Genomic DNA, 23113 nt, shown 5'->3' on the forward strand with positions numbered 1-23113 from the left:
AGTTCTAGTCTGCTCAGTTGTCCAAATTAAAATATTTCCCTTTCTCATCAGATATTAAAATGCTGCGTTAATTGTAAGTTAATTGAGAGCTGTAGTTTATCAAAGGTAACTGCCCTTAACCAGGGTAACATCTTAATTTTATCACAGATTAATCTGAAGTATGACACTGTTTTGACTTTGAGCTAACAATTAGCAGCATGCCCCAGTTGTGGGGTGAAGCATCTGTTTCCGAACACAGGTCTGCAGTAATTGGGTTCTGTAAACTGGATGGTTCTCTAAACATTGGACTGCTCAGGCTGATTTGTACACAGTATAAGATGTCTAAAATATTCATTTAGAATTCAAGGGTATTGCTTGCTGTTTCACTTTATTCTTTTTAAATACTGATCTTGAATTGTGTATCAGGCATTTCACTAACCTTGGATCATTGGATCTTAAACATGATAACATAGTAAATCTGAACTTTGGACTTGTTCTCTAAAGTATATATGGCCTTAGTTCCCATGGAACTAAATACAGTGATTCCAAACTCATAGTGCTTGGGTTCCCCCCCCCTTCTTTTGGGGTACATGGGTTTTTGTTTTTTGTTTTTTTAAGCATAATGCTGTAAAAACTGTCCAAGTTTCTGTTTTGCTGGTGATTGGTTTAAAACTGATTTTTATGTATCCAAATGCTAGCACAAAATAGAAGACATCTTGGTGACTGTAGTAGTTAATGTAACACATTTTGTATAAAGTACATTTTATAGAGTATTTAAACTAATTCAGATAAAGTTTTATTTCTTGAAAAGTTACTTCCTTTTTGTTTATTAGCATGTGTATAAACACAAATCACATGTTCATAAATAAAGTTAACATTCTTTTAGCCTTGTGTGTTCCCTGGCATGTCTGTATTACGCTTATAAGAAGCAGTTTATTTTATACTTATTTAGGTTTCTCCTTTCTTTCTTTTTTTTTTCTTTTTTTCTTTTTCTTTTTTTTTTAGTACTTTAAAAGTGGCTTACATCTTTAGGTAGAATGATCTGAAATGGAGACATTAGATAAGTTGATAAACATCTCCATCATTTATTTGTTTGGGGTACATTTGCTGACATTTAGGTTGAGAAAAGAGATTTGATTCATCAAGCGTGATTTGTGCCCATCTTAGGAGACTTAAGAATCACGTGTATTGTATGCATTCACAAAATCCAAGTACTATAAAGTCACTAAACCAGGTTTTAAATTCTGATTAGTAAAAGTGAATGTATGTACATTTTGGTAGCTTAGCCATCTCTAATGAAGGATGGCTGTTTATTTCTGTCTCTACTCCTCAGCTTTGTTTATTTAGTTGTCCTTCCATTGTGAGACTCCAAAGCTGGGTGCTCCTCCTACTAACCAAACACCAGAATTACATTGTGTAGGGTCCTTTAATTTCAAGCAGGTATATTTGACATAGAAGATTTTAAGATTCTTGTTCCTGGAAGCAAGACCACAAATTGGATGTGGGGGGGTATCTTAAATTTTAATGATGTCTACAATGTGCATTGATCAGTTGTTTTGAAGACTGCAGATTTTTATCAGTAGTATATGAGAGTTACTGTATTTATTTTGTTTAGTACATATAAATTTCTAGTCATTTTTAAACCATTCCTTGTCAGCAGTTTTCACTTATTCATACATGGCTATATGTAGAAAACAATTGGATTCCCTTCTAAATTTGTGGTACATTTGACTTCCTTGTGGATTATAAGGTATTTAGGTGCTATGGTGATTATTTGGTGGGGAAAAAAGTGACTTAGATGCCATTGAATATCTGAAACCATTTTCAACCCAGTAAATACACAATACTAGTAACAGGTTGGCAGAAAGGAGAAAAGACGAGAAAGCCTGGCATAAGAACAAAAAGTCAGCTGTATTTTAAGTGTTAGGAGTAGTAAGAACAAAAATGCTAATTTTTTAGTTACACTGGTAAGAAAGTTAATACAACTGATTACCGTATTTTTTCGGACTATAAGACGCACTGCTCCCCCCCCCCCCCAGTGGGGGTGCATCTTATAGTCCAGATGTAACTTACCTGGCTTTGGGGGGTGGTGGAGCGGGGTTCCCTCCCCATTTTCCTCCTCTAAAACCTAGGCGCATCTTATGGTCCTAAAAATACGGTACTTTCTAAGGAAATGATCAGCATCATGTTCTAGGTAGTAGTAATGGACAATTTTTAAAGGCTATTTGTTTCATTGGTTAGAAGTATAGTATAGATGATGGATGACAGCAGTTTATTCAGTTCTTGTTATTTAAATTCAAATCATTCCTGGTTGATGTAAAATGTAACTCTCTAGAATAGACTAGGTCATTTTATTCTGGCTAAAAAGATTTCTTTCAAAAAGTGCATTATGAATTCTGTAGAGTCCCTCAGTATAGAGCTAAGAGCCTTTTGTGTAAGCATCCCAGTAATGATATCCATCAAACTAACTTAAAATCCTAAGATCTTTATAAGATGTATTTTAAATTTAGCCAACATTTTTTTATTGGTATTTATTGAATTCTTACTGTGGTGGTCATTGTGGTAAGAACTTCATACTGAAACTTGTTATATTTGGGACTCTTAAAATCATGCTGCTTTTAATACTTGGGAATACTTGAAAAATACCCGATGAAGATTCACTTTTGTTTGTTTTTCATTTGATTCAGACATCTTGTTACATTCTCTCTATTTTGAACTAGAGTTATAACCAAAAATGAGAGAATTATAACATGCTTCTTAGTGTATAGGAAACTAATGTTTTCATTTGGGTGCACCTGTATGGAAATCACATCTTCACAGTTACATGCTAAATATATGTGCATGTATGTGTGTGAACGTATATGCACATACATGTACACTTTTTAAAACTGATACTAAAATCATGTCAGGGGACCAAATAATGAAAAATTTAAGAATGTCATATTCGAAAACACATTTTTTTAAAGCTCCCATTATATCCATCATATATATAAATAATAGTTGTTCCCTTTGATTAACTTTATTTTCTCCACATATTCAAGTTATCCTCATATGTACCAGCTGCTTGCCCTTGCCCCAGGGCACCTTTTGTTTCCCCTTTTTGTTTGGCTTAACATCTTTGCTTCGATAAAGCTGTGGTTTCTTTGTCAAGAAGCTATGGTTACTCTCTATGGGAGAATAAACTTACCCAGATTGAGCAGTATATGCTGGGGAAAAAGTCATAATTATGTGGGAGTTCTGTTAAAGATTATCTCAGCTTTAAAGAGCTGATTGTTTTACAATTTGTGTAATGGCATTCCAGAAAGATAGATTTCATATTCTCTCTTCTAGTGTCCATTGTCTTGAGCATCATCACGTTTAGAGACCATTGGGAGACACTGGACTCTTAAACATTTGGTCACCAGTCTGAACAGAGTGCCTATGTGATATACTTTTCTTTACCCCATTTTATCACTGTGATTGAACCTCCCTCAACTGTTAGCCCTTACTACTGTGTGTGAAGTATGTAGGGAGAGTTAAATGGGGATAAATTACACTTCCAGCTATAAAACATTTTTTAGACAATAACATTCTTTGGAGAACTTTTAATAAAATGCCCAATATTTAAACATTAAGTGGCAGTAGGGACTAAATGATCACTTTCAGATGTTTTCAGTGTGGAACTTGAATGTGTGTTTAATTTTTTGTGAACAGATTGATGACTCTTCTGCATCTATTTCTCTGGCCCAGCTTACAAAGGTATATATACATATATTCTTGAAAATATAAATCTTTTTCTAACATCGTGTTTTTATGTGGAACAATTGTTTTGGAGGGGTTGGGGGAGGCAATACTTTGTAAAAACACTGTACCTACTATTACTATCCTGTAAAGAGTAGTTGCGGTTTTTGAGAAGATAGGGGGAGTATTTTGTCAGCCTTACCATAATGTTGGAGTATTTTCATCTTCAAGACAGAAGAAACACTTGAAGCTACACTTTTTTTTTCCCCTCATACATTTTGTTTAATTATACTTTGGAAACTAACAAAGTTCTGGAGGAATTCCCTGGTTTTGGCTCCAAATTATGTGGACTTCCTTTAAGCAGCCAAATGGAAGCTTTCCTTTACACGGACGTTGCGTGGTTCTTTCTTGAATATTTGAATTGAACCTATGAAGGTCAGCATTTTAAATGTGATACAATTGCTTCTTTATGCAATAGACTTGAAGTCTGTCTGCATTAGAAAAAATTTTAAACAACCTAATTTGTTTGAACACAGACTACATGAATTATGTAAATGTGTAAAGCTGTTTGCAGTCATACACCAATGTGTTTCTTTGGCAGAGGGGCAAATTGTGTCCTCCTGAAATCGTTGTAAATGCCATGTTTTGCTATAAAATTGCTTACATTTTCTGCTCAACAATGTGTACTTTTGTTTGGGAAAGAACTAGTGATGGATTACTTTTTTAAACAATAGATTTAATGTGCAAATCATGCCTTTAAGAAAAAGGCAAATATTAGAGGATAGGCAGATTTTTGAGGACCAAGAAAGTTTTCCAAAAAAAAATTTTTTTTCCTACTATCTGAAATGTAAAACCAAATTTAGCAACCGAGATTATTGAGTTGATGAGCTTTCCATGGGTGCTGTCCTATCTTTTCCTTGGCTTTGTTAGAGGTTGTATCTTTTTCCCCTAGAATGTATCTCCCAAAACGTCCTAGTTAAAAGTACAGCTTTTAAGTTCCTGTTCTGGGAAAACTAAACATTAAAGTGGGCTAAAACTATCCTCTTACAATTTTCTAATACAAAGTGCTTTAGCATAGAGTTGATACCATTACCAGCTTCTAGTTTACTGTTTTAATTCTTATGTACTGTAAGGACCACATTTGAGTTTGGATTTATTCCTGCCATTGTTTCTCTGTGGGAAGCAGTTGGGGAGTTTTGGAGGTTTGGGGGATTTTTTTTAACTATTTGTAAATGTTTGGGTTCAAACAAATTAGTTGTTCAACTTCTGTAATCCATTTTTCTGTAAATGTTACTGTTGTTCTGAGCTCTGTTAATGTTCAGCATTCTTTGTATATAAAATTACAATAAAACGTTAAAACTGGTTGCTTGTTTTGTGGATGAATGCAAAGATTAAAACCCAATGAATGGCTGATATGAGTGCCAGATGCTTGAAGATTGAAGTTATTAGGACTCCCTTAGACCCTGCTTATATCTAGACTATTGTATGTATCTTAAAGGTGACGTTCATAAAACTTAGAGAGTTGAATTTAAAACTATGAACGCTCATTGCATGTGTTTTGCATTTAATTTGAAACTGACACCACTCTAAAGAGCCTTCTGATTTTTAATGTCAGCTGCATAATGTGTTCAGTTATTCTTACCCCCAACCCTACCTCTCAGTTGTAAGTATAGTCTTAATGCTGTGACACTTGAGTTATTTTTAAGGTTGGAAAAACATCAAGTGTTTCTTTCTAACTTAATCTCAGTTTTTAACTCTTAGAGGAGGAGTGCAAATCTCAACACAAGGTACAAACAGGGTCTAAGGTTTGAGTACCCCCAGAAAGACTGAATTCAGCCCAGCAGACACTCAAAACACCTGAGGAACTCCCAGTGCCTCCTCTGGGTTATACTTGTAAATAGCTGTTTTTAATGCAAGATTAGATACTGCTCTTTACAGGATGAGAGGTGTTGTCTTTGGCTGTGTGGTCTTAAATGTGTTTCTAATGTGTGTGTCAAATAATTACCTGTTAAACAGACTGCCAATCTGGCTGAAGCCAATGCTTCTGAAGAAGATAAAATTAAAGCAATGATGTCGCAATCTGGCCATGAATACGACCCAATCAAGTAAGTTCATAAGTACTTTATACTAATAGGGACTTTGGGGTGGGTTTCACCCCCAATGAGAAGCTTTTTTTTTTTTTTTTTTGAGTCTTTGTGTACATGTAATTTTTTTTTCTCCCTTTCAGTTACATGAAGAAACCTCTAGGTCCACCACCTCCATCTTATACCTGTTTCCGTTGTGGTAAACCTGGCCATTATATTAAGAATTGCCCAACAAATGGGGTAAGTCCAGAGTACAAAATATGGTACAGCTTGCTTACTTAAAATTACTAGTCATTTTATTTTTCTTGGTAAATCCTGCCTTCTGTACTACAGTGGCAGATGACAACAGCTATTGGAGCCACATTGCCAGTTTTCAGATCTTGGCTTTGCCAGTTAATAGCTGAGTGAGCTTGGTCAGGTGATGTGATTTCTCCAAGCATGTTATTTTTTACCTGTGATATGAAGATAATAGTACCTCACATGGCTATTGTAAGGATTAAATGAAATCATGTGTAAAGCACTACAAATAGTATAAGTAGTTGGTAAGCACTGCATGTTAGCTACTATTAAATAAAGGTAACTGCTTTTTCTCTTCCTCTCTCCTTTCCCCTCTGAAAAGGATAAGAACTTTGAATCTGGTCCTAGGATTAAAAAGAGCACTGGAATTCCCAGAAGTTTCATGATGGAAGTGAAAGATCCTAACATGAAAGGTGCAATGCTCACCAACACTGGAAAATATGCCATACCAACTATAGATGCGTGAGTATTCAAATTAGATGTGGCCTGTGGAGACTGTAGTCAGTCCAGGTTATAGTAGTGTTCTGTTTAATCTTGGGCTTGGGACTTGGCGACTTCTGTGTTATGAATGAGAGGCTGCAGTCTGCTCCATTTAAAGTGAATTTAAAATGGATTTGGGGGTTTTTGTTATCAGTGAGTGCCACTTCCCTTGTGGTCTTCTAATTTTTTTCTTTTTCTGTCATTCCCTGCTTTCTTATTCATTCACATACCTACTCCCACATAACTTTACATTTTACTTGCACTTTTTAAGTGAACAAGACAAATATCTTAATCATTTTGAGAAACAAGAGGCTTAAGAATAAAAGTTCTACAATATGCCAAGGCAAATGTAAGTGCCAAGAAGGGATGAAATACTGGGGTATCTGTGTGAGTCTTAAGATGCTAAATTATGGTTTATTTTGCAAACCGTTAGTTCAGGTCATCTCTAGCACTGTAAGCTATACCTTAAAACTTATTTTTAATGTTTGCATATTTTATTTTATTAACCAATTTTTTATGAAATGGGTAGATATAAAAACCTAGGGAAGTAATTCAACTATGTTATATGCTCTTCCTGATACTTTTAATTACTCTTCTTGTTTCCCTCAAAAGTTGTGTACTCACACAACAAAATATTAAGTGTTATTTTGGACTGTTCTCTAACTTTATAATGCATAAGAATCTCTTAAAAAGGGGGTTAAGTGGTCTGGGCACCCGTGTGCCACCCCACCCCCAATTGATTCAGAGGCTATATGCCAGGACTCTGATTGCAGTCTTAATAAGTCTTCCAGGAGATACTGAAATTACCTTGGCAGACATCACATTAGAGAATAGATGTTCCTGTTCTCAGTGTAAAAGAAATTGTATGTAAAAACACAGTTTTTACTCAGCTGCTTGCCATATTGAAATGTAGTATAGTTAGCCAGAGAGGACAGTGAAAGTGGCTGTGCCATGGGATGATATTGAAAAGGTAGTGTTTTTAGTAGGTACTTCAGTAAATGCATTGTTTTAGTTCACAGATGTTTCCTAAACTCCCAACCCTGCTCACTTTCTTAACTTCACTCCCATCTGTTTTTATCAAGTTACCGTCTTGTGTTTTTGCGGTTCATCTTAGTGCACTCTGTTGTCAGCTCTTTCTATCTCATACGTTTCATACATGCTTCCGAAGAATTTTAGGTTGGAATTGATGATTTTTACAGACACAGTTTAAGAGCATACCGCTTCATCTTAATAATAGATAGAAATAAAAGTATTTAAATAGAAGTTTGTGTTGGAAAAATTAGCACCACCTGTGAACCCTAACTAACTAATAATTAACTTCATTGGTTTTGAATGCTGAAATGCAGAAAGCCCATTTGTGCCAAACACACAGCAAATGCTGGGGAAAATGGGAGCCCAAATATTTTAATTGAAACTTTCACCCTCTCCACTAACACCACTAATAAGCAACTCAGACTCTTCTTCTGTTTCTTTTTCTGTCCTCTCTTCTCCTTTTTTTTTCTTTTCTTTTCTCTCTTGGGCAGTGGGAGACTCCTCTTTCAAAAATTGGGAACAATGGGGCATAAGCAAATTGACACTTATTTCTGGAATCGTGGTGATGCCTATGGAGCAACTGCAACACAAATAGCACACCTAAGGTACCTTCTCTGTCCAGCTGAGATAAACACACTCTGTTCTTAAATGAGATAGAAAGGATTTCTCTAAGAATTCCTGTTTTACAAATTTGCCTGATTACAGAGAAGATGGGGGTATTGGAAGCAGTTGTGTTGAGTCTGAGAATTAGCGTATTTTGTTTTATTTATTTTTAATATATTTAATATCTAGCATTTCTGTGTAATGTATTTCTACAAAACATGTGAACCTAAAATTTCTAATGAGATGTTACTTTAAATTTTTGTAACACATTCTAATCATTTAAGTAAAGATTGACTATAAATAGATACATCTCTCTTAAAATACTGATTATAAATAAACAACTGGCTGTTAATCATTTGTGTATGTTGACATAGTATTTCCCCTTAATTGTACCAATTTTAGTTTCCCATATTACGACATTCACTCTAACTACCTTCACAGATATTGAGGACTGTTAGACTATGGAGAGGAACTTTTTTTTCTTCTTTAGGAAACATGATAGGGTAGGGAAAAAATGTGATCAGGGTATTGTCAGACGAGATTGGGTACAGCACATTCAGGGTGGTATGGCCGTAGACAGGGTATTATCATGTCGAAGTTTGAATCCTGTCTGTGCCATTTGTGGCGCTGAATGTGTCACTTTACCTTTCTGGCCCTCAGTTCCAGATTCTAAGATCCTTTTAGCCAATTTTATAGCATTTCTTTGTTTCTTTTTGTTCTGCTTGTTGAGGATTTTTGTTTTATGTCTTTTTGTTTGGAGGGAGAATGTTCATAATTGCTCCCTTATTTTGAAAGGTGTTACACTTGTGTCAACTCATCAGGCATTGTACTGAAAAATAAGCTTCCATTAGAGTATAGTAGAACATATAAACATCTTGAAATACTTTGCCATCTTAATGTTCTTTAAATGCTAAAACCTTCTTTTACAGAGAAGCATATGCAATCGGGAAGAAAGAAAAACCACCTTTCTTACCAGAGGAACCATCTTCTTCTTCTGAGGAAGACGATCCTATCCCAGATGAATTGCTGTGTCTCATCTGCAAAGATATTATGACTGATGCTGTTGTCATTCCCTGTTGTGGAAACAGTTACTGTGATGAATGTAAGACATGCTGAGCCTTTGAAGATGCATACTTTAGAATATGTATACAGTTGACCCTTGAATAACACAAAGATTAGGGGCAGTGACTGACCCTGTGCACAAAAATCAATATAACTTTTGACTCAAGAAAATGGTATAAAGAGAAGCATACTGGGGAAAAAATCCTTGTATAAGTGGACCCATGCAGTTCAAACTCATATTTAAACTCATATTCACCTTTTCTACTTGGAAAGTCACCTAGCAACATTGTGTATTTTAATAATATGAAATGTTGATAATTGATAGAACATTTTAATAGTGAGAACTATTTTTGCTGCTATTTAATTTTTATTTATTTTAAGATTTTATTTATTTTTAGAGAGAGGGCAAGGGAGAGAGAAAGGGGGAGAGAAACATCAGTGTGTGGTTGCCTCTCACGTGCCCCCATCCAGGGGATGTGGTCTGCAACCCAGATATGTGCCTTCACTGGGAATCAAACCAGTGACCCTTTGGTTCGCAGGCCTGTGCTCAATCTACGAAGCTACACCAGCTGGGCACTCTTTTTTTTTAAACAACAGCTTCTCTGTTGTTTTACCGCCTCCTGTACCTTCATTATGGTGACTGACTGTACTTTAGGTTTTAAACAATGTGAGATTTTTGTTTCCTATACATTTCAGAAGGTATCCAGAACTTTGAAAGCCTTTTGTGCCTTAGGTAATCTGGAAATATTGTTAAATGATAACTAATTCCTTTTCCTGGATTGTGAAAAATATCTTACTGTAGCTCCCCTCTTATTGAGGTTTTGCTTTCTGTGGTTTCAACTGACCCCTGTCAACCACAGTCCGAAAATAATAAGTGGAAAATTATAGAAATAAACAATTCATAAGCTTTAAATTGTGCGCCGTTCTGAGTAGCATGATGAAATCTCACATTGAGTAATTTTCCCCCACCTGGGAAATGAATCATCCCTTTGTTCAGTGTCTCTACCCTGCATACACTCCCTACCCATTAGTTACTTAATAGTCATCTTAGTTATTACATACGCTGTCATGGTGTCTCAGTGTTTGTATTCAAGTCACCCTTATTTTACTTAATAATGGCCACATGGCACAAGAGTAGTGATGTTGGCAATTCATATATGCCAAAGAGAAGCCAGAAAGTATTTCCTTTACGTGAAAAGGTATGTATGTATGTATGTGTAGAAAAAAAACATAATATATATAGGTTTCAGTACTATCTGAGTTTCAGGTGTCCACTTGGAGGCTTGGAATGTATTCCTTCCCACCTTACCGCGGATGAGGAATGACTATTATATTGTAAAATTTCTAATTGTAATTTAGAACTGTTTTCTGTAAACAAAGACCAAAAAAGTTGCCACTATTGACTTTTTTTTATGATCACTTATGTTAGCACGTTTTTTTCTGCCACTTAATCCCAAGTTCATTCCTTCTTACCAACATGAAAATGGTACCATCTGAAAATATTACTGTTCTGGCATTTTTCATTTCTAAAGATAGTTTTGAAATGTAAATCTGTTTTTTGAGGGCCTCCTTATTGAATACCAAAGTCAAGAGAGGAAGTTACTTAAGACTTCTTTCAGAGTGTTTCTTGGATTTAACAAACCACTTATTACTGAATTTTTTTACTACACTGGAACATAATCAGTGAATCTGTAATTTGTTATTTCTACTTACCGCATGGTATAGATGTCTCTGATTTCATTGACTGAATAACGCTTGTTTCTTATAATGCTCTTTCTTGGTGATGTTTTTCTTAAACCCTTTGTAAGCCATGTAAAGTTTTTCTTTTTCTAGGCTACTTTTTTCCTGTAACATTCTAATTACTAGCTCAACAGAGAAAAGTATTTGGGAAAGAGTGCTTTTTTTCCCTCAACTTAAATGTTTGTTTAAATTATATGCATGATTTCTAAGGTAGAAAGAAGAGCAGATTGCTTTGAGGTGAGGGGTTATATTTTTAAGTTTCTTAATCTAAGAATAGAAATAATTAGTGATGTGTGCTTGGAAAACAGTAATGTAACTGAACAGTACTATACTTTTAAATTATTAATATTTAAAATCTGATACATAGGTATAAGAACAGCACTCTTGGAATCAGATGATCATACATGTCCAACGTGTCATCAGAATGATGTCTCTCCTGATGCTTTAATTGCCAATAAATTCTTACGACAGGTAGCTATCCTTCTATTCCTTTTATAATAACCCTTTTATGAAAAAAAATTTTTAACTTGAGTAAATACTTCATTTTGTGCATTTTTATATTTGATGTCTGTAGGCTGTTAATAACTTCAAAAATGAAACTGGTTATACAAAAAGACTCCGAAAACAGTTACCGCCCCCACCACCACCAGTACCACCTCCGAGACCACTCATTCAGCGGAACCTACAGCCTCTGATGAGATCTCCAATATCAAGACAACAAGACCCCCTGATGATTCCAGTGACATCTTCATCAGCTCACTCGGCTCCCTCTATATCTTCATTAACTGCTAATCAGTCTTCCTTGGCCCCTGCTGTGCCTGGAAATTCATCTTCTACCCCAGCTCCTGTACCTGATATAACTGCAACAGTCTCCATATCGGTCCACTCAGAAAAATCAGACGGACCTTTCCGGTAGGTCTATGGATTTCTCAGTGTTAGGAAACAAGTGAGAACAGTAGTGTGGTTTTCATGGTTATATATTGCATTAATGGTTGTTTTTAGTGACATGCAGCATATACATCTTTGTGGATCACTGTTCTCAGTAAGGTGGGTGACTTGTAAGAAATGGCTTAGTCTTACTAGAGGAAGAGGCAGATGAAGGAGATGATCGACAAATGATTAAGCATCCCAAGGTAAAAATCTATACAGGTTGCCAACACCCCCTAGGAAATGTTGAATCATATCCCATAATAGCTCTGCAGTTCACAGTGGAGAGAATTCACTTGTGGTCTTACTGATGGTATTAGAAAAGAACCGTTGTGAGCAGAACTAAGAGCAATTTTGAATAGGTGGAGAAGGGAGGCATAAAACGTTGGTAGAGGGAGAGAGGTCAGAAAGAATCATTGCTTTGTAGCATAATTACATAGAAAACTACTAATAACTTAAGTCCTTCCACCTGAGAAATGAAAGGGACCTTTGACCATGTAGTCCACTGCCTCATAAATTAAAAAATCAACCAGTTTTGTAAAAATAGATGTCAGGGGCCAGTTCCAGACATGCTGAAGCAAAACCTTCAGGTGTTGGGACCTTTACATGTGTACTTAAGAAATCCCACTGACATCGGTATGTTAGCCTTTTATTTGATTTAACTGTGGGAATAAGGCCCAGAGTTCATTGGCTTATCCGAGAATTGCTCCTTTGATTGAATGACAGAGCTGGAAGTAGAATTTTATCTTAATCCTGTATTTTTCTTTGTCCCATACTTTGACCTTCTTTTTTTCAAGCTTTATTATTCTTACAACTGAACTGATTTCTAACATAATCTATCGCAAATCATAGATGGTGCTTCTTAAGGAGGTTTCTTTCTACTGTTTACTTGTATATGGAGGGCTTTTAGAACAATCTAGTCTCTTGCTTTCCTCAAAAGTGTACATCATCTTTGATTTAACTCATCTTAATGCAGGTGATGAATAAACAATTGGGATTTTTAGTCCTCTGTTTGTGATAACTTTAACATATTGTAAATTACATTGTTTTCTAGGGATTCTGATAATAAATTATTGCCAGCTGCAGCCCTTGCATCAGAACATTCAAAGGGAACCTCTTCAATTGCAATTACTGCTCTAATGGAAGAGAAGGTAAGTATTACTGGCTTTGAAACTTGGAGACGTTTTTTTATGATAGCATTTTTAAACTTTCTTTTTGACTATTTTTTTATTTTTTTCCTATAGGGTTACCAGGTGCCTGTACTTGGAACCCCATCTTTGCTTGGACAGTCATTATTGCATGGACAGCTGATTCCTACAACTGGTGAGTGAAATCATTCTGGTTTGGACTTTTTTCCTTTAACTTTATTTAAATGTAATTTCATATTTATTTACTGTTTTTTTTTTTTTTTTGTATCCAAGGTCCAGTAAGAATAAATACTGCTCGTCCAGGTGGTGGTCGACCAGGTTGGGAACAGTAAGTTTATGTTTAAAATAATCTTCAGCTGATTCCCTTGACTTAGATAATACAATAAAAGCTACAGTCTAGGAGTAGTGTATTTCTGAATGGCTTTTGTTGTAAATTCTTTTTATATGTCATGTTAGCATAGGTTTTATGTAAAATATCACAGATTCAAAATTATATGAAGAATTTTCTTAAATGAGTAATTCTTTTCTAAAATACAAAATCTTATAAATTCTTTTTACTTTTATGTCTTAACAAATGGTGATTTTTGACAGGGTCTCGGTTATTGGACAGATAAGAATTACTTGAAAGACTAGTTTAAATACTGACTCATCCTAATGGATTAAATTTTTTCCTATTCTTAATTTGGATGTTCAAAATTTGAATTAATAAATACATATTAAGATTAAAGCCTACCAAATACAAAATTTCTCATTTTAAATAGTATGTGTTAATGGAATTTTGTTGCATATTAAAATCTGTGTGATACGGTTTTCTGACCTGAACTGCAAAGAACTTTGATCTTCCTATAAGATTGTCTATGGCATTAAAAATCAGTAGATTTATTATTTTTCTATTTATAGCAAGATTTCTGCTTATGTTACCCGTATAAACTGGCTTATATATTTGCATATATGTATTTGTATATATATTCTAAAACTTTGGTATTTTGGTTTGAAAGATAAACCAGATTTCTTATAGAAAATGTTTGTTAAATGAGACACTAGCAGAATATATCAGTAGAAAGAGTGTGAGATTTGGAGACAGATAAACTTGGGTTCGAATCCCACCTCCTCCATTTATTAACAGCTTGAGAGTGGGCATGTGGTTTCACCTCTCAGCCTATTTCCTCATCTATAGAATTGGACTGGTACTGCCCACTTCAACATGGAAAATGCCTACACAGTGCCCAGCAGATAAAGGGCTTTCTTCCTTTTCTGTAACAATAAGTCTACAGTGTAACTTATAGAATGCTAATTGACATATAATATTGCAGAAAATAATATATCGAGGTGTGATTAATCAGAAAAAAAGTTAATTTTAAGTAAATGTAATATTTATTCATATCTGGAACCATTTTAAGAATTGGGATCAGAGAATAAGAAAAAGTTGTAAGAGCAGTTAAAATAAGTGTATATACACCAAAAAGTAATGTGTTACAATCAAACCTATTTTATCTTTCTTTCCACACAGTTCCAACAAGCTTGGATATCTGGTTTCTCCACCACAGCAAATTAGAAGGGGGGAGAGGAGCTGCTACAGGTAAGCTTGCTAAAAATCTTGGAAAACACTAATCTGATGATACAATGAAAAATACAATGTGCAGAAATTAAAGCACAATAATGGTTTACACTTATAAAGGGGGGACCCATAAAAAACCGGAATTATCTTCTGGAGGTTGGGCCCCTTGTAGTACAGGCTTCCTCCACTAGGTGAGTGTTCCAGGAACCCATCTGTATCAGTATACCAGCTGATGGTGTTATGAGAGGCTAAGTTTGGCTTCAGTGTTTGTTTGTATTTTTTTAAGACTACACGCATTTGCCCATTTCGTGGTGGATGAAATACGAGTGTACCTGCTCACACCACACTGACTGTTCAGTAGTTTTTGACCAAAAGTGGCATGACCGCCATACCCCACCCTTCCTATTCACCTGATCTCGCCCCAAGCGACTGTTTTTGTTTGTTTGTTTCCCTGGAAGAAAAAAGTCCTCACAGGGGAAACGTTTTGTTGATGTGGAAGAGGTGAAACAAAAAAATGACAAGCACTAAAGGGTGTCTAAATCGACAAGTTCAGAAACTGTTTTGAGCAGTAGAAAAAACGCCTTGATAGAGTATTTTGAAGGTGATTGAAGTTTAAACATGTATGAATAAATATACAATTTTTTATAAATAAATTCCAGTTTTGGGGGGATCTCCTCTCATATTTCACTTAAGTCCTCAGTAGTTGCCCTTAAGAGGCCTAGAAAAAAACAGATTACACTTAATATTTTAATGATGGTTTTTAAGGCTCCTTCACAATGACTACTTTCTCCCTGTCAGCACATGGCAGAATATTGACTTATATTTACTCTTTGGAGGGCAAGGGAAGTCACTAAGGCCCAGATAATATTTAAGTTAACCAGCTCAGCTCCCAAGTATGAAGAAAGAATTGCATTTATTTCTTTTCCATCCAGACTCTATTGTCCCAGTCTTCTCCTTTTTTCTTTCTTTTCTAAAAGAAGAGATAAGGAGATTGTTAGGGGCTCCACAGTCACAAGCAATGTTAATCTTAAGAAGTAAGCTGTAAGTCTTAGTCTTTTGGTCATACTCATCCCCAGGGTAAACAGTCTTCCAAATTAACTTTATAACAGGATTAGTACAGGTATTTTATAGTATACCATTGAGAATTGCTAACCTTCTGAAAGTTAACTATAAGACTTCATTATAGATCACGTTAATGGAAGTGATGTTTACTAAATCAGAGTCTGAAAAGAGGCTTAAAATCTTAACCTTTCTGCTGTTGCTGTGTACCAGTTACCTACCATTTAAAAATCTTTAGTTTGACAGGAAAAAAGCCCACTTTAAAAGAGTGGAAGCCACCGTTTCTTTGATGAGGCACAAATCGGAAACTTTGGCCAATGCTGTTATTTTTACCTAACCCTTTTTGAAAGAAAACAGTGAAATTTTTAATTGTTCATTAAAAATGTTAAAACTAATATTTATTCTACTTTGAAGGGTGTTTACCCATTTCTTCCCTCAAAAAGATTACAGGAAGTTTTTTCTCCTTTTAAACTTTTGGTCTTGGACATTTTGGGGAGAACTAGTTTACAGAGACAATAATAACCTATCAGCTAGTTCCATTAAACAACAGATAAGGAAGTAATGAGATTATTATGGAGTGATAATAAATCTGAACTTCACAATAGAGAACTTTTAAATATAGCCTTGCCAAATAGAAAAGGCCTATAAACTTGTGGCATATCATTTCAGTCCCCAGGAGGCCTTTATAATTGTTTTTACATATAAATTATGGTACATATGATACCAGTGTTCTTATACTTGTTCTTATTCTATCCCATTGTTTGTAAGTTTGGAAGTAAGTGTGGATAGAAAAGAAAAGCTTACTTGTCTCAGATGATTTTGGTTTAAAGGAATAATATTTTGGAATTTATTTCTCTAGAAGTATAAACCGTGGACGACACCACAGCGAAAGATCACAGAGAACTCAAGGCCCATCACTGCCAGCAACTCCAGTTTTTGTGCCTGTCCCACCCCCTCCTTTGTATCCACCTCCTCCACATACACTGCCTCTCCCTCCAGGTGTTCCTCCACCACAGTTTTCTCCTCAGTTTCCTCCTGGCCAGCCACCACCTGCTGGATATAGTGTCCCTCCCCCAGGGTTCCCTCCAGCGCCAGCCAATTTATCAACACCTTGGGTATCATCAGGAGTACAGACTGCTCATTCAAATACCATCCCAACAACACAAGCACCACCTCTCTCCAGGGAAGAATTCTATAGAGAGCAACGACGGCTTAAAGAAGAGTAAGTATTTTAATTTGAAATTATTATATACTTTCATTTTCTGGTGCAGGTATCTTTGGAAACATTTTCTAGTGTTTCTAATTAGTACAAAAAAAAATCACGTAGAAATTGAACCAAAGACATAAAAGCAACTTCCTCAGGGATTCCTAGTTACCTATAGTTTTAAAGTGGAAAACTAATGGCAATTTCATTCATTTCATTCATGATCTAATTACATTTGTCTTGTTAGTTTTCTTAAATGGTTTTTGTTAACTTTCACTCTTTAACTTTATTTTACTAGGGAAAAGAAAAAGTCCAAGCTAGATGAGTTTACAAATGATTTTGCTAAGGAATTGATGGAATACAAAAAGATTCAAAAGGAGCGTAGGCGCTCATTTTCCAGGTTAGTGTTTTGCGAGCCTTCACAACAGAATTACAAATGGGACTTTGCATATCCAGGGATTAGCTGTGGATATAAATAACACTGCACTTACGGAGTTTTTCTGATTCGGTCTAGATATGTAGAGATGGAGATGCAGCTTATTTCCCAATATCCTTCTTTTGAAATAATGTCTCAGTGTCAATTCTATTGTGTAGAACTAGCAGTTATGGGGATTAAAGTGCCCTTGTCCCTTGAAGTATTTATAGTGTGAAATAATTGGGAAGTGTTTGTGGAAGGAAAGAAATAGGGGTATAGCCAAAACACATTTCTGAGGAACCTGTTACTTAAGGCTACAGCTTCTTGCTGGAACATTAACCTGTGTAATTATGATGTGTGGTAGAATATAAGTTGGTTCATTGATAGAAAAAATGAATTATTAAAAATTCCCTGGAGGTTTGTTTAAAATACTCTTTTTTTTTAAGCTTACAGTTGAAATGTGATTTCTTTCAAAGCTAGAGTATTTAGCCAAGATAGGACAAAAAAAAATTAAATAAGCAGATAGGAAGTAAATTTTTAATTTAATTGGCATTTTTTAGAAAGTTAATTAGCTCATATAACTCACAGCACATTAATGCACTTCACTCTAATTGTTAAGATTTCTCTCTTGTTTTGTAATGAGTGATCTGACCTTTGTGTACTCTATTGCATTTCAATAGAGGCCCCTGTGCCTCTTCAGTCATCCAAGATAAAACTTAATATAAAGAAAGATGGAACCATAAGGAGAAGCATGCTAGAATTTGAGGTCTATATTTTATTTTGTATATATTTCTCAACTATCAACTATTGTTTTGTTTTTGTTTTTAGGTCTAAATCTCCTTATAGTGGTTCCTCATATTCAAGAAGTTCTTATACTTACTCTAAATCAAGATCTGGTTCAACGCGGTCCCGTTCTTATTCTCGATCATTTAGCCGCTCACACTCTCGTTCCTATTCACGATCACCTCCATACCCCAGAAGAGGCAGAGGCAAGAGTCGAAATTACCGTTCACGGTCTAGATCTCATGGATATCATCGATCTAGGTCAAGGTCACCCCCATATAGGCGGTATCATTCACGGTCAAGGTCTCCTCAAGCATTTAGGGGACAGTCTCCTAATAAACGTACTGTACCTCAAGGGGAAACAGAACGTGAATATTTTAATCGATACAGAGAAGTTCCACCACCTTATGACATAAAAGCTTATTATGGAAGGAGTGTTGACTTTAGAGACCCATTTGAAAAAGAACGTTACCGAGAATGGGAGAGAAAATACAGAGAGTGGTATGAAAAATATTACAAAGGTTATGCCGCTGGAGCACAGCCTCGACCATCAGCAAATAGAGAGAACTTTTCTCCAGAGAGATTTTTACCACTTAATATCAGGAATTCTCCCTTTACAAGAGGCCGCAGAGAAGATTATTCTGGTGGACAAAGTCATAGAAGTCGGACCATAGGTGCCAACTACCCAGAAAAGCTTTCAACAAGAGACAGTCATAATCAGAAGGACAGTACAAAGTCAAAAGAGAAGGACAGTGACAATGCTGCAGGAGATGCTAAAGGAAGTAAACATAAGAAACATAGGAGGAGAAGAAAGGGGGAAGAGAGTGAAGGATTTCTAAACCCAGAGTTATTAGAAACTTCTAGGAAATCAAGAGAACCTACAAGTGGTGAAGAGAATAAAACAGACTCTTTATTTGTACTCCCGAGTAGAGATGATGCTACACCAGTTAGAGACGAACCAATGGATGCAGAATCCATCACTTTCAAATCAGTGTCTGAAAAAGACAAAAGAGAAAAAGATAAACTAAAAGCAAAAGGTGACAAGACCAAACGAAAAAATGATGGATCTGCTGCATCCAAAAAAGAAACTGTTGTAAGATCTGCTAGAGTACCCCAAGAAAAACTGGAGGGGGAGCGTGAAAAGTCTCCTCGATCTGAACCTCCACTTAAAAAAGCCAAAGAGGAGACTTCAAAGGCTGACAGTGCTAAATCATCATCTTCCTCTCAGAAAGAAGAAAAGACCATTGGCACACCCAGGAAAGCTCACTCTAAGTCGGCAAAAGAACACCAAGAAACAAAACCCATCAAAGAGGAAAAAGTGAAGAAGGACTACCCCAAAGATGTCAAGTCAGAAAAGCTAACTAGTAAGGAAGACAAGACCAAGAAGCCTAATGAGAAAAGTAAGTCACTTGACAGCAAGGGAGAAAAAAGAAAGAGAAAAACTGAAGAAAGGGGTGTAGATAAAGATTTTGAGTCATCTTCAATGAAAATCTCTAAACTAGAAGTTACTGAAATAGTGAAACCATCACCAAAACGCAAAATGGAACTTGATATTGAAAAGTTGGACAGGACCCCAGAAAAAGACAAAGCTTCATCATCAACAGCCCCAACCAAAAAAATCAAGCTCAACAGAGAAACTGGTAAAAAAATCGGAAGTGCAGAAAGTGTATCTAATACAAAAGAAGCCTCTGAAAAATTGGAGTCAACATCTAGCAAAGTCAAACAAGAAAAAGTCAAAGGAAAGGTCAGACGAAAAGTAACTGGAACTGAAGGATCCAGCTCCACTCTTGTGGACTATACCAGGTATCCGATGTGGGTGGTAGGAGGGTGTGGGTGGTAGTTTTGGGAGAGAATTTTCTTTAATTTTATCCATGCTGGTACTTTTTATTAAAGTGGAGTATGTTCATTAACAGTATGCATTGATGTTGGGAGTTATGCTGGTGTAGTCTTACCTTTAAGAAAAGGGATTGTTAATGTTGTAAGTAGATTTTGAGGATGAGTCACATTGTTTTTGTGGAGTCATTTACTTAAACCGTTTATATCTCTTATTAGAGATATATCTCTTACACATTTATCATGTGTAAGTTAGCATTATGTTAGTGTTTAATAATGTTATTTATTAATATTTTAATTTCTTTTTAGTACGAGTTCAACTGGAGGCAGTCCTGTGAGAAAATCTGAAGAAAAAACAGATACAAAGAGAACTGTCATCAAAACTATGGAAGAATATAATAATGACAATACGGCTCCTGCTGAAGATGTCATTATTATGATTCAGGTTCCTCAGTCCAAATGGGATAAAGATGACTTTGAATCTGAAGAAGAAGATGTTAAAGCAACACAGCCTATATCAACTGTAGGAAAACCTGCCAGTGTTATAAAAAATGTTAGCACTAAACCATCAAATACAGTCAAGTATACTGAAAAAGAAAGTGAGACATCAGAGAAAGTTCAGAAAGTCACCAAGGAAGTAAGCCATGAAATTATACAGCATGAAGTCAAAAGTTCAAAAAACACTGCATCTAGTGAAAAGGGGAAAACCAAAGATAGAGATCATTCAGTAATGGAAAAGGAAAACCCTGAAAAGAGGAAGAGCAATATTCAGCCAGAGAAAGATAGTAATTTGGACCGTCTGAATGAACAAGGAAATTTTAAAAGTTTGTCTCAATCTTCCAAAGAGACTAGAACTTCAGATAAGCATGATTCCACTCGAGGTTCCTCAAATAAAGACTTCACTCCTAATAGAGACAAAAAAATGGACTATGAGAACAGAGAACACTCAAGTTCCAAACGTAGAGATGAAAGGAATGAATTAACAAGAAGAAAAGACTCTCCTTCTCGGAGTAAAGATTCTGCATCTGGACAGAAAACTAAGCCAAGGGAGGAGAGAGATTTGCCTAAAAAAGGAATAGGAGATTCCAAAAAAAGTAATTCTAGTCCCTCAAAAGACAAAAAATCTCATGACCATAAACCCCCTTATGATGCTAAACGCTTAAGCGAAGAGACAAAATGTGTAGATAAAAATCCTTGTAAAGATCGTGAGAAGCATGTGTTAGAAACGAGGAACAATAAAGAGTCAAGTGGAAATAAATTACTTTATATACTTAACCCACCAGACCCAACGACTGAAAAAGAGCAGGTTACTGGGCAGATTGACAAGAATGCTACCAAGCCAAAAACCCAGTTAAGTCACTCCTCTCGCCTTTCCTCTGACTTAACTAGAGAAACTGATGAAGCTGCTTTTGAACCAGACTATAATGAAAGTGACAGTGAAAGCAATGCATCAGTAAAAGAGGAAGAATCCTCAGGAAAAGTTTCTAAGGAACTGAAAGATAAAGTCATGGAGAAAGTAAAAGAGAGCCCAGACACAGCTGCAGCCAGCCAGGTAGGCATCAACAGGAGCCAGAGTCAGAGCAGTCCTAGTGTTAGTCCAAGTAGAAGTCACAGCCCTTCTGGAAGCCAAACGCGAAGCCACAGTAGCAGTGCCAGCTCTGCAGAAAGTCAGGACAGCAAGAAGAAGAAGAAAAAGAAGGAAAAGAAAAAGCACAAGAAACATAAAAAACATAAGAAGCATAAGAAACATGCAGGTCCTGAAGCAGAATTGGAAAAAAGCCAGAAACACAAACACAAGAAAAAGAAATCAAAGAAGAGCAAGGATAAAGAAAAGGAGAAGGAGAAAGATGACCAAAAAGTGAAATCTGTCACTGTGTAGGACAGATTTTAAAAATTGACTTAATTACTAAGTCATCTGTATTAAATTTTGTTATAATGTAAAGAGATTCAAGCCTTGTAAATAATGATATGGAAGACCCTGTGCTGCACTTAAAATATTGCTGCTTGATTATTTGATTTTTACATCAGAGCTTTATAACACGAACTTTTGTACAGAATTGTGAGTTGTGACCATGTAACATGAGAGGTTTTGCTAGGATCTATTATTTTTAACCACCATTAATTAGTTGGGGTGGAGTTTACTGTACTGTGAAATTTTCACATTTGAATTTTTTAATTGCCTGGCAAAAGCTGGTATCAGTTCTAAAATATCAGCAGAATGATTTGCTGAATTCATTACAACCCCGTTATGTCACTTTTTGATTACAATAAAAGTTTTCAGTAAACTTTTCAAATGTGGAATATTATTCAAAGGAAGTAGTGTCACGTTTCTTTGTCCTTCCATTTTCTGACTTAAAATATCCTTTGAGCTTTACTATAAGGTGGATGGAATATGTGAAATTCTAAGGTAAACATAAAAGGTACTCTTTACTCTTTATTGGTGACTGGAAATAATAAACCAGGATTAATTGCAGATTCAGTTGAATAAATCTTGAAGAGTCTTGAATAGTCAGAAATTTGAATGTGAATTTTAGAGATAAGGAATTGTGAGTTGTTTATGGCCATGTGTTTCTCTTCAAACCTGGATGAATGGATATTAACTTCCTTGATAAAATTTCAGGCAAAGAGGACAAACCAGTGAGCATCTGTGCCCAGTTGACAAAAGCAAGCAATAGGTCCAGAAGCACTAGATACAACTGGTGAATTTCCTTAAGGGCTGCAGTTCAGGAAGTATAGGGTAGGCAATGAGAAGATACTAGGATTTGGGAGTTAGCCCACTTTGGAAACATGGATTTACAAAGAGGGACGAAGAAGACTGGCTAGGCTGTAGCCCATGTGGCTTGGTTGAGTGTCATCCCACAAAGATTACAGGTTTGATACCTAGTTGGGGCACATGCCTGGGTTATGGGTTTGGTCTCCAGTCAGGGCACGTGCTAGAGGCAACTGGTCGATGTTTCCCTCTTTCCCCTCTGTAGAATCAACTTTTAAAAAATGTATTTTTAAGGGAGAAAAAGTAGACCAATTCTAGCCGGGGGGTGGGAGAGGAAAGCAGCAGTTGGCTTATTAACCTTACTTTGATTCAGGCTCTGCAGAGTCTGCATGACTACAGTGCTGTATATAGGTGTTGGTACCCGATTTCTCTGATATACAAACATTTTCTTATATATGTTTTTAATGTAACATTCAATA

At 35.8% G+C, this 23113-nt stretch overlaps 1 protein-coding gene across 2 annotated transcripts in view; it reads left to right on the forward strand.

The window, feature by feature from the left end:
• Positions 1-22218, forward strand: part of RBBP6 (RB binding protein 6, ubiquitin ligase) — a 30818-nt gene extending 8600 nt beyond the window's left edge. The window contains exons 5-19 of one of the 2 annotated variants that reach the window (XM_053926175.1): positions 3673-3717; positions 5716-5804; positions 5927-6023; positions 6403-6542; positions 9125-9297; positions 11365-11468; positions 11572-11909; positions 12979-13075; positions 13169-13247; positions 13346-13400; positions 14583-14651; positions 16549-16911; positions 17192-17293; positions 18137-19894; positions 20234-22218. In XM_053926175.1, the coding sequence (XP_053782150.1) occupies positions 3673-3717; positions 5716-5804; positions 5927-6023; positions 6403-6542; positions 9125-9297; positions 11365-11468; positions 11572-11909; positions 12979-13075; positions 13169-13247; positions 13346-13400; positions 14583-14651; positions 16549-16911; positions 17192-17293; positions 18137-19894; positions 20234-21803 (5079 nt within the window). In that variant the 3' untranslated portion in view covers positions 21804-22218. The remainder of the gene's footprint in view (positions 1-3672; positions 3718-5715; positions 5805-5926; positions 6024-6402; positions 6543-9124; positions 9298-11364; positions 11469-11571; positions 11910-12978; positions 13076-13168; positions 13248-13345; positions 13401-14582; positions 14652-16548; positions 16912-17191; positions 17294-18136; positions 19895-20233) is intronic. The other variant, XM_053926180.2, reaches the window with a different exon arrangement.
• The last annotated feature ends 895 nt before the right edge of the window (positions 22219-23113 follow it).

Source organism: Desmodus rotundus, chromosome 1 (genome assembly GCF_022682495.2).
Source record: "Desmodus rotundus isolate HL8 chromosome 1, HLdesRot8A.1, whole genome shotgun sequence".
Classification (NCBI taxonomy): Eukaryota; Metazoa; Chordata; class Mammalia; order Chiroptera; family Phyllostomidae; genus Desmodus; species Desmodus rotundus.